The sequence below is a fragment of the Mandrillus leucophaeus genome, unplaced genomic scaffold (genome assembly GCF_000951045.1).
Source record: "Mandrillus leucophaeus isolate KB7577 unplaced genomic scaffold, Mleu.le_1.0 Scaffold98, whole genome shotgun sequence".
Taxonomy (NCBI): Eukaryota; Metazoa; Chordata; class Mammalia; order Primates; family Cercopithecidae; genus Mandrillus; species Mandrillus leucophaeus.
The window spans coordinates 2,773,340-2,784,615 of record NW_012110696.1 but is presented as its reverse complement, the minus strand read 5'-3'; the positions used below and the strand labels follow the sequence as shown (position 1 = coordinate 2,784,615).

At 57.4% G+C, this 11,276-nt stretch overlaps 2 protein-coding genes across 4 annotated transcripts in view; one reads left to right on the top strand and one right to left on the bottom strand.

Annotated features, from left to right (window-relative positions):
- Window positions 1–8,101, top strand: part of PDE6B (phosphodiesterase 6B, cGMP-specific, rod, beta) — a 59,455-nt gene extending 51,354 nt beyond the window's left edge. For 2 of the 3 annotated variants that reach the window (XM_011970910.1, XM_011970912.1), the window contains 8 exons: window positions 906–993; window positions 1,583–1,683; window positions 1,925–2,032; window positions 2,748–2,811; window positions 3,145–3,219; window positions 4,424–4,507; window positions 5,718–5,871; window positions 7,256–8,101. In XM_011970910.1, coding sequence (XP_011826300.1) covers window positions 906–993; window positions 1,583–1,683; window positions 1,925–2,032; window positions 2,748–2,811; window positions 3,145–3,219; window positions 4,424–4,507; window positions 5,718–5,871; window positions 7,256–7,317 — 736 coding nt within the window. In that variant the 3' untranslated portion in view covers window positions 7,318–8,101. The remainder of the gene's footprint in view (window positions 1–905; window positions 994–1,582; window positions 1,684–1,924; window positions 2,033–2,747; window positions 2,812–3,144; window positions 3,220–4,423; window positions 4,508–5,717; window positions 5,872–7,255) is intronic. The other variant, XM_011970911.1, reaches the window with a different exon arrangement.
- A 1,606-nt stretch (window positions 8,102–9,707) lies between these two features.
- ATP5I (ATP synthase, H+ transporting, mitochondrial Fo complex, subunit E) lies at window positions 9,708–11,274 on the bottom strand (the record flags this gene model as incomplete). Its single annotated transcript, XM_011970929.1, has 3 exons — window positions 9,708–9,733; window positions 10,532–10,630; window positions 11,145–11,274. Coding segments are annotated over 3 exons (255 nt in total), but the record flags the coding sequence as incomplete, so codon positions are not given.
- Window positions 11,275–11,276: the final 2 nt, after the last annotated feature.

The following is an 11,276-nucleotide window of genomic DNA, read 5'->3' as shown; positions in this document are numbered from 1 at the left end:
GGCTTCAACGTGGCCCAGACGATGTTCACGCTGCTTATGGTGCGTGGCTGCCAGAATGACCAGGGTTGTGCAGGCCCTCCTGGTACCAAGGGCAGCGCTCATGCACCCGGAGGGATGAGATGGGGGTCCTCCCAGGGCAGAGGGATGGAGGAGGGCAATGCCCTCTGACACCGCACACCCTGCCCCCAAGTCCTGCAGTGGTTGGAGGGCACCCGGGCCGACTCCTCTGCCATCCCAGCCCCTCACCACTCCCCACCCTGCTGGAGCCACGACCGGTGAGCAAGGCGGCCCTGTCTCTACAGACCGGCAAACTGAAGAGCTACTACACAGACCTGGAGGCCTTCGCCATGGTGACAGCCGGCCTGTGCCACGACATCGACCACCGCGGCACCAACAACCTGTACCAGATGAAGTAGGCACCGCAGGCAGGCGTGTGAACTAGCCCTACATCAACTCCACGCCCTTGGCATGAATCGGGCTCCGCATAGCAGACTATGTAGAAAGTGGAGTCCACCGCCGGGGCAGTGGTCCGCACCTGTACTCCAGCACTGTGGGAGGCCAAGGCGCGTAGCCTGCTTGAGCCCAGGAGTTCGAGACTAGCCTGGGCAATATGGCAAGATCTCTCCTCTACAAAAACTTAAAAAAAAAAAAATAGCTGTGTATGGTGGCGCACGCCTGTGGTCCCAGCTACTTAGGAGGCTGAGGTGGGAGGATCACTTGAGCCCAGGAGGTCAAAGCTGTGTTGAGCCATGACTGCACCACTGCACTCCAGCCTGGGTGACAGACCCAGACCCTGTCTCAAAAAAAAGAAGGAAAGAAAGTGGGGCTCATCTGGAGGGGCTGCAGAGCAGAGGGTGGGCTGAGGGCAGGTCCCATCAGCCTCACCCCCACCACCTGTGTGACAGGTCCCAGAATCCCTTGGCTAAACTCCACGGCTCCTCGATTTTGGAGCGGCACCACCTGGAGTTTGGGAAGTTCCTGCTCTCGGAGGAGGTTGGTATCCTCGTTTTCGGTTTCTGCTGTGGGCGCTGGGGATGCAGCGTCCGCAGGACCGCAGGGCCCTATCCTGCGGAGCAGGGTTCTGATGCGGAGGGTGAGCACTGGGTGGGTGAGCACTGGGTGAGGGCGGCAGAGAAGGCCCAGGGCCGAGGCTGGGGGCAGGTGCATCGGAGGCTCTGGGAAGACGCTTGTGGGGCTCGAGCCACATCTGGAAAGGACCCCTGTAGGGTGGGGTGGAAGCCGAGGGGGAAGCGGCCTGGGACCCACCAGCGGGGGAATGAGGGGCAGCCGAGCCCTGAGTGGCCCCCAAGGACCTGGACCCTCAGCGGCCCCCTCCCTGCCCTCCCCGGTGGTGACCTCTGAGGCCATCTGCGTCCCAAGCCCACGACCCCGGGCGGGAGCCGCTGGCGGAGGTCTGGGCACCCTGAGGAGGGCCCTGAGCAGCAGGAGGATTTAGGGGTCCCGCCCACCGAGGGCCGGAGGGCGTGAGAGGCACAGGCAGTTGGGGCGGAGGGGGCGGGGTCCCCGGGCACCCCAAGAGGTGACCGCAGGGCGCCTGACGCGCTGGGCACGACCTCTGCAGACCCTGAACATCTACCAGAACCTGAACCGGCGGCAGCACGAGCACGTGATCCACCTGATGGACATCGCCATCATCGCCACGGACCTGGCCCTGTACTTCAAGTGCGCGCCTGCCCGGGAGGGGCGCCTGGCGGGGCGGGCGGGAAGCCTGGGACCCCCAGCAGACACGGGGGCGCAGCGGCCGTTTAGCCCGGGGGACGCAGCCCCGGATTCTGTCCCTGCCCGCCGGCCCCGCACACCCCGATGGGGCCTCGCTCCGGCTGCGCTCCTCCCTGCAGACGGGCGCTTGGGGCGGGGTCTCCACACTTGCTCCCACCTGCGCCTCCCTTGTTCCTGGGTTCAGGAAGAGAGCGATGTTTCAGAAGATCGTGGATGAGTCCAAGAACTACGAGGACAAGAAGAGCTGGGTGGAGTACCTGTCCCTGGAGACCACCCGGAAGGAGATCGTCATGTGAGCGCAGGCGGAGGGGGCACGAGGGCTGTCCTTCCCCCACAGGGACCGGACCCACTCATCAGCTGGTTAACCCTGCAGCCCTCCCCAGGCGCTCTGGAGCAGGAAGAGCCGGTTGGGGCAGCTCCTAGAGGCCTGTGAAACAAATGCACCGTCCTTATTTCCCCCCAGCGCTCAGGGAGAGGGTGCAGAGGTGGGGAGCGCACAGGCACTGCCTTGGTCTGTAGCCCTTGGCAATAACTTACTTCATTTTGACTTTCCACTTTTTCACCTGTAAAATGGTGATTCACAGCCAGCGCCTCCCCAGGCTGGTCATCCCAGCACTTTGGGAGGCCAAGGTGAGTGGATCACCTGAGGTCAGGAGTTCGAGACCAGCCTGGCCAACATGGTGAAATCCCGTCTCTACTAAAAATATAAAAATTAGTGGGGCGTGGAGGCGGGCGCCTGTAATCCCAGCTACTCGGGAGGCTGAGGCACGAGAATCGGGAGGTGGAGGTTGCAGTGAGCTGAGATCGCGCCATTGCACTCCAGCCTAAGTGACAGAGCAAGACTCCATCTCAAAAAAGAAAACACATATAGACCACCTGCCCTGAGCAGATGCCCATCAGCACTCATGCCCATCAGCACACATGCCCATCAGCACTCATGCCCATCAGCACTCATGCCCATCAGCATGCATGCCCATCAGCACTCATGCTGGCTTGTGTGTCTGTAGGGCCATGATGATGACAGCCTGTGATCTCTCTGCCATCACCAAGCCCTGGGAAGTCCAGAGCAAGGTTAGGACACAGGGCCCTCCAGACCCAGAGTCCGCACCTCTCAGCACAGGGGACTGCTGGTGGGGGAGGTGGGGGGCAATGGGAGCCTCGCAGACGAAAGACCATTGTTTGCAAGGAGCGCTGAGGGCTGCCTCCTCCTCCGCCTCTGGGCCAGGCCAGGGTGGCAAGGGTGGGGGTGCTGCAGTGTGCCCAACCAGAGCCCTGTTTGGTGAGGACCCTGGGGGTCTGGGGAGGAGAAGATCGAGGCTCGAGGCTCAGAGCCTCACGGGGCGGAACCAGGCCCCTCCGCATGGGCTCAGAGCTCCACAGACAGCTGCTTTCCTGTGCCTCCAGGTCGCACTCCTTGTGGCTGCTGAGTTCTGGGAGCAAGGTGACTTGGAAAGGACAGTCTTGGATCAGCAGCCCATTGTGAGTGCTGCTTCTGGAACCTTCCACTCCTGAAATGGGCGTTAGAGACCCCTCTTGGTCCTCAGGAGCCTCAGGTCCTGGCTAGGGGTCAGGCAGGGGGTTCTGAGGTCCTGGGGCTTTATCTCAGTTTGTGGGGTCACGTGACATGCGTATGGGTGGCTCGGATCTGGGTGCAGCTGTGGCTTGAGCGATGCTTATGCAGAGGTGACATCGTTGGCACTGAAGGAACGAGGGCCACTGGCTCATCACCAAGAGCCTCTGGGTCCAGACAGCTCTGCAGGTGAACCCCAGCGGGGCCGCGAGCCATGCCCCAGGAAAGCCCTGGGGAGGGTGCTGGGGCAGAGAACGCATGGGGAGTGTCCCGGGCCCACGCCGTGGTATGATGGACAATGCCAGGGTCCTCAGGTTAGCAGCAGGGTCTGGATACCTGCTGGCAGCAGGAGAGGCGCCAGCAAATGGGAGAGGTAGGATAGGCGCCGGGGAACAGGAGAGGCAGGGCTGCCCCAGCCCCACGTGGACCAGGTGGGAGCTGTGCTTTCTCACACACCTGCTCCAGTGGGTGGTGACGGGCTGTCTGGAGCCTGCAGTGGAGAGGGCTTAGGCCAGATGCAGCCTCGGCAGGAAAGGGGGCCTTGGTTGGTCAGCAAAGCCCCACAGGGGAAGGACAGGCAGCAGGTTCATCCCCTGGACCCGGCCTCTAGAGTCCTGTGTGGTTCACCCTCCATGGGGAGGCTGTGAGGGGACTGACAGATAGCCCAGGGCACTCAGGGTCTGACACTAGAAACAGCTCCAGAGCACATCTGTCTGCCCCAGGCGAGTGCATGGCAAGGTCCTGGTCAGCCAAGTGTCTGGGCAGTGCAGCTTGTCCAGGCTCGGCACTGTGTACAGTGCCATCCCCCTCCCTGCCTCTCCCCATTTGCAAGAAGGGTTCCCAGAGCCAAGAGGGAGCGGCCCTCAGGGGACCATGGGCTGGAGCCAACAGCAGCTGTGGGAAGGAGCTGCCCACAGTTCCTAGGAGCTGTGGAGCAGCTGGCCAAGGGGGAGGGTGTCAGCTTCCCTTCCCGAGAGCCAGTTTCTGTCGGGCAGGCTCCGTCCCAGGCTGTGTCTCCATAAGCACATCTGTGTCGCAGGGTCAGGGGGCTGGGCGGGGTCCGAGGAGCTACCTCCCTATCACTGTTCTCCCGCCCTCTGCTCCTCCCACCAGCCTATGATGGACCGAAACAAGGCGGCCGAGCTCCCCAAGCTCCAAGTGGGCTTCATCGACTTCGTGTGCACATTCGTGTACAAGGTTCGTGGTTCACGGGTGTTCCGAGGTGACTGGGGCAGTGTGGCTGGGAGCAGGCAAGGGGGCGTGGGCTGGAGTCGCGTGGACTCACACAGGGGCCCGGCGGGCGTCCTCACTGGAGCAGGGATGCCGGTGCTGGCTTCATGCCGCTCTCGAGGAGGAACATCAGTGTCCGTACCCCCACAGGTGCCCCAGCCCGTCCTCACCCTGCTGCGCCCCTGGAAGCTCTGAGCCCTTTCCCAGCCCAGAATGTCCTCCGATGGCCTCCAGGCCCACCCCAGAAGTCCCTCCTCAGTGGCCCCCGCCGCAGCCAGCACACTCTGTTTTGGGGGCCCTGGCTGCAGCCCTGTGGGTTCATTCGTCCCATGTCTGTGAACCCTCGAGGTGGGGCTGGGTCGGCCTGTCTGCTGGTGTGCCTGCCCACAGTGGCGTTTGGAAAAGCAGGAGGAGCCACATCCCTGCTAATCTGCCACAGTCCGATGCCAGCTGGGTCTCCAAAGATGCAAGGCGGGCACTGAGGGGGAGACTCGCTGGGGCAGGGGTCTGACCGTGGGGCCCCGGTGTGATGCCCACAAGAGCCACCTGCCTCCGGCTGCTCTCCCTGATGATGGAATCCACGCCCCAAGGAGGATGCCATGGGTTCCACATGAAGTTGTTCTGGAGCGGGACGTGCCCACTCCCCGCCCCAGGTCATCAGTGCTAGGGAGAAGGTGGGACAAGGGAGGATATTTGGGCCTGAAGTGGCCGCAGGTCACGACCCCACTGCAGGTGCCCCCCACTGCCTTCCCCACCCCGCCACACTCCATGTGTGATGTGCGCGAGTACACACGTGTGGTGTGTTGCATGATGTGTGCCGTATGTCTGGGGGAGGGATGGGAGAAGGCACTGCAGGGCCTGCTGTCCACCTGCGCCCACCACTCCTCTGGCCAGCACCCTGCCCCCACCCTCTGAGCTGTTCTGCTCATTCTTGGGTTCCTCTCCCTGCAACACTGCATCTTAAGCATTCACACCCTAAAGCTCCCGGCTTTAATGTCACCAACACCAGCCCCAAGGTTTCTCCCTTCGTAGGGCTCTGCTGGGAAGGTGACGCTCCGTGGCGCTCCCTCCTCCTGCCAGGCAGTTCCCCTACGAGGGGGAGGGGCTGGGGAAGGGCTATCTTACTTTCGGAGAGCAGGCAGGACAGGACTCGTGGTGACTTCTCGACCCCCCTCAGGAGTTCTCCCGTTTCCACGAAGAGATCCTGCCCATGTTCGACCGACTGCAGAACAACAGGAAGGAGTGGAAGGCGCTGGCTGATGAGTACGAGGCCAAAGTGAAGGCTGTGGAGGAGGAGAAGAAGGAGGAGGAGAGGGTGGCGCTCAAGAAAGGTCTGGCTCTGTGTGGCCTGCGGGGCAGGGACTCAGTGACTCTCCCAAGACGAAGTGAAAAGACAGGGCGCAGAGCAGAGTTAAAATGGAGAAAAGCAGAGCCACTTTCAAGCAGCCCCGAGGTGGACAGGGCCATGGTGCAGGGAGCGGGGCTACGGCAGGGGAGAGGAGCAGCTGACTCCATCTTGGTAGCAAACCCGAACTGAAAAGTTTCCTGTTCCTAGCCGATGAACCCCATTTTTCACTAAAGAAGTAACTACATGTTACATTCTTTATAAAACACATATAACAAGTTGTAACAAGTCAGCACACCCCCAAGTTCAAATCCCAAAGGCATCGTGGTCTTGCCATTTGCCCGCAATTGGCTACCTTAGCTCTGAGGTTTGGCATGCTATTCCCACTACCCCATGCTGCTCCCACTACCCCGTGCTGCTCCCACTATCCCGCGCTATTCCCGCTACCCCATGCTAGTCCCACTGTTCCATGCTGCTCCCACTACCCAAAGATATTCCAGCTACCCCATGCTATTCCCACTACCCCATGCTGCTCCCACTACCCCATGCTATTCCAGCTACCCTATGGTATTCCCACTATGCCATGCTATTTATCCCACTACCCCATGCTATTTCCCTACCCATGCTATTCCCGATGTCCCATGCTATTCCCCTATGCCATGCCAGTTCCCTACCCCATGTTATTCCCAGTATCCCATGCTATTCTTCACTACACCATGCTATTCCCATTATCTCATGCTATTCCCACTATCCCATGCTATTCCCCTATGCCATGCTATTTCCCTACTCCATGCTATTCTCACTGTCCCATGCTATTCTTCACACCATGCTATTCCCATTATCTCATGCTATTCCCACTACCCCATGCTATTCCCCTATCCCATGCTATTCTCACTACCCCATGCTATTCTCACTGTCTCATGCTATTCCCACTACCCCATGCTATTCCCCTATGCCATGCTATTCCCATTATCCCATGCTATTCCCCTACCCCATGCTATTCCCACTATCGCATGCTATTCCCACTATCCCATGCTATTCCCCTATTTCATGCCATTTCACTACCCCACGCTATTCCCATTATCCCATGCTATTCCCCTACCCCATGCTATTCCCGCTATCGCATGCTACATAAACAAGGAGACTTCAGGGCTGTGGAAGGCCATGACGAGCATAATCAGGGCACAGTGTCAACAGGGGCTAAAGCACTAAGAAAGGCTCAGCCTGGCTAATCAGCTTGAACTGGTCACAGGCCCAGGCACTGTCGTTCCTCCTGCAGGGGTTGGTAGAGGTCACACCAAGCAGGAGGGAATGAACAGGGCTGGTGTGCACAGGTGGTCCCACTCACCATCTTCCGTCTTCCCTTGCAGTAGGCACAGAAATCTGCAATGGCGGCCCAGCACCCAAGTCTTCAACCTGCTGTATCCTGTGAGCACCAGCCTGTGGGGACCCGATGGCTCCCTCAGTCTTCACCCACTAGGATGTGGGTTCTGCCTGTGGCCATTTGCTACCAGAGGTTAGGAAGTCCAAGAAAATGACTGAAGATCATTTTGGATATTTTAAATTTTTTTTTTTTTTTTTGAGATGGAGTCTTGCTCTGTCACCCAGGCTGGATGGAGTGCCCTGGCACAATCTCAGCTCACTGCAACCTCCAACTCCCAGGTTCAAGCGATTCTCGTGCCTCAGCCTCCTGAGTAGTTGGGACTACAGGCGCCGCCACCACACGCAGCTAATTTTTGTATTTTCAGTACAGATGGGGTTTCACCATATTGGGCAGGCTGGTCTCAAACTCCTGACCTCAGATGATCACCCCACCTCAGCTTCCTGAAGTGCTGGGATTACAGGCATGAGCCACCATGCGTGTTTTTATAAACTGAAGCCAACTGTGAATAAATTGTAGCTTACATTACTCATCGTTTTTGGATAGTTACCACTGGGAGGTCTTTGAAAAGGGTCAATGCATGAACTCTGAAATCACTGAGAACATTTGCAGCCACACATGTACATATGTGTATACAGGTAGACAGATGGACACAGGCCGTTTCTCATCTGGTTTAGAAAAACACACATGCTCAGAAATTCAGAATAAAATAAACAGAAAACCACTTGCCCATTATTTGTGGTAAAATGACAGCAGAAGCCACACTACATTTGACCCATCAGAAAAATTCTGCCAGAAAGGTCAAGGCCACAGGTAGAGCGGCCATCCAACTTCAGTGGTCTGAGCAGAAATGATCTGTAATGAACACCACGCAGTGTCTCTGATGGCTCCAGATGGCACCAGGAGGGGAGGGCGGGGCTGGATGCCAATGCCTGTGCACCCCCATGACTGAATATTGGTGAGCCTGGAGTAAAGGACAGAGGCAAAGAAATGGACTTCCCAGTTGAAATGGGAATTATGTTAAATTCAGGATGTTCAACTCATGATGGGAGCTCCAAAGCATTTGCTCCCGACAATGACACTTAACTAGATGGGGTCATTGGGGTGGGTGTAGGAGAGCAGCAGACATGCCCAGCACAGCCAGAGGCCTGCAGGAAAGGGGTGCTGGGTTTTTTGTTTTGAGACAGTCTCACTCTGTCACCCAGGCTGGAATGTAGCGGCATGGTCTTGGCTCAATGCAACCTCCACCTTCTGGGTTCAAGCAATTCTCCTGCCTCAGCCTCCTGAGTAGCTGGGATTACAGGCACCCATCACCACAACCAGCTAATTTTTATATTTTTAGTAAAGACGGGGTTTTGCCGTGTTGGCCAGACTGGTCTTGAACTCCTGACCTCAAGTGATCCGCCCACCTCAGCCTCCCAAAGTGCTGGGATTACAGGCGTGAACCACCGTGCCCAGCCTTCATTTTCATCTCACTGGTCAGAGATCCCTGGTATCCAGAGCCTGGGACTGGGATGAGTGGCTCCTAAGAGGTTCTGAAGGACCCTGCAACCAGCCCCTCTGGACGCCAGGACAGGATGTGAAAGCATCTTGCTCACTCAAACCTCACCTTAACCAAATGTCCTGAAAAGCTTGTAGGCTGCTCTTCCCTCTGGCCTCACATGTGCAAATGAACTCATTTTACAAACTGGGGCTCCAAGCCTAGATTTGTTCAAGGCATGTAATTGGGAAGTAGCAACTTCAATCTATCCATTGCAAACCACCAGGCCAAGGGTTAGAGTTGTTGGCAAGCTCACAGCCAGGAGGGGCGAGAAGCCCAGGAAGCCTGTTGGGGAGGGAAGTCGCTCAGGCACCACAGGACCACCTTCCTGCACAGCTCAAACAGCACTCAGGCCCTGTCCTCATGAGGTCACATCACTGGACTTTTAGTCCCAAGTCTGACCTGGCCACCTCCTGGGATCAAAGGGAGGATTTGTGAAGTGGCAGGTGGGGGCAAGGAGTTATCGTGGAGGATCCAGCTTCCAACTGTAAGGGCAGCACCAGTGCCCACCTCTCCCCATCCAGGAGTCTGGGCTGCTGACAGCAGCAGCCTAGAACTCAGAATCAAGACAACCCCAGTACTCATGAGGCCTCCAGCTGACTGACCATTACAGACGCCCTTTGGGGCGCCCACCTGGATGCCCCAGACAGAACAGGCAGCGCGCGTCTGTCCTTTCTCGCTGTGTTTGTATGATGCATTCTGGGTCTGTGAATGGTCATGTGGATTAATACTTTTGAAACCCCCTCCCTGTCTTCCACCTCATGTGAACTGGGAGATGGACAGAACTTCAACCTAGGACTTTGACAACCAGTGACAGCAAATGAGAAGGAGCCAGAGTATCACACATCACAGGAAGCTTTATTCATCCGCTGCTGCTCCAGAGAGAGGGTCACGGGGTCACTCACTTTAATATGCTGTCATCTTGGGCTGGAAGGTTAGAAGAAAAGCACATGTTACTACACGCAGGTAACCTAGAAAGACGCCAGCTTCCCAGTTGTTTTTGTTTGTTTTTTTGTTTTGAGATGGAGTCTCCCTCTGTCACCCAGGCTGAAGTGCAATGGTGTGATCTCAGCTCACTGCAACCTCTGCATCCCAGGTTAAAGCGATTCTCCCGCCTGAGTAGCTGGGATTACATGTACCTGCCATCATACCTGGCTAATTTTTTTTTTTTTAGACAAAGAGTTTTGCTTTGCTGCCCAGGCTGGAGTGCAGTGGTGTGATCTCAGCTCACTGCAACCTCTGTCTCCCAGGTTCAAGCACCACCTCCCAGGTTCAAGCAATTCTCGTGCCTCAGCTGAGTAGCTGGGATTACATGCCTGCCACCATGCCCGGCTGATTTTTTGTATTTTAGTAGAAATGGGGTTTCACCATCTTGCCCAGGCTGGTCTCGAACTCCTGAACTCAGGCAGTCTGCCTGTCTCGGCCTCCCAAAGTGCTAGGATTACAGGCATGAGCCACCACACCCTGCCATGCCCAGCTAATTTTTGTAGAGATAGGGTTTTATCATGTTGGTCAGGCTGGTCTTGAACTCCTGACCTCAGGTGATCTGCCCGCCTCGGCCTCCCAAAATGCTGGGATCACAGGCATGAGCCACCATGCCTGGCCAGCTTCCCTGTTTTTAAACAATCCACATCTACTTAGCTCTGCTTGAATGTCCTTCTCCATTTTCCTTATCCCTGCACAAACCTGGGAGGGACAATCTATAAGAGCTAGTGTCACACGTACCTTCTGCCAATTCTCTGGCAATCCGTTTCAGTTCATCCTGCCTCTTCTTCTCCTCTGCTTCTATCCTCCTCTCCTCTTCTGCCCGAGGTTTTAGGTAACCTGTTTGGGGGAATGCAGGGGAATAAACTTCACTGGAAATGCTGCATAAAAGGAACTGAGTCCACAGGTCAAGGTATCTTCAGCGACGCTGTGAACCAGAAGCACCTGCTGTCCCCTCTCTTTATGTCAACGAGAGTCAACGCCTGACCTTCACCCTAAAGAGTCCAATCCAGAGGCTACAGGGTCCCTGCTGCCCACCCCCTCATGCACTGGCTCACTCGTCCTCTGTGAACAGGGACTGCCTCCCGTCAGATCTCAGCACTCCAACACCCACTCAGCACCCGTTTTCAACAAGCAGCAGCCGTTTTCGAGTCCCCCGCCCGAGTCTCAGAGGCCTGAGCTTTGGGTGAGCTGTTTCCACTCTAGGGGTCCCGCTCGGTGGAGGACACGGTCTGCCTCGCATGAGTCCCAGCCCCACTTCCAGAGCTGGAGTTCACCAAATGGCAGATGAAGAACTTCACAGGAAAGCCGAGCAGATCCCGCCCCGGCCCCGGGACCGCCCGCGGTCACTCACTGTAGCGCGTGGCTCCGTAGGCCATACCGAGGAACAGGGCGGAGTAGCGGCCGAGCTGCGAGAGAGGTTGATCAGAGGCGGCGGGAAACCGGACTCGCGGGATGGGGGTCGCGGGAGGAGAGGGGATGGGGT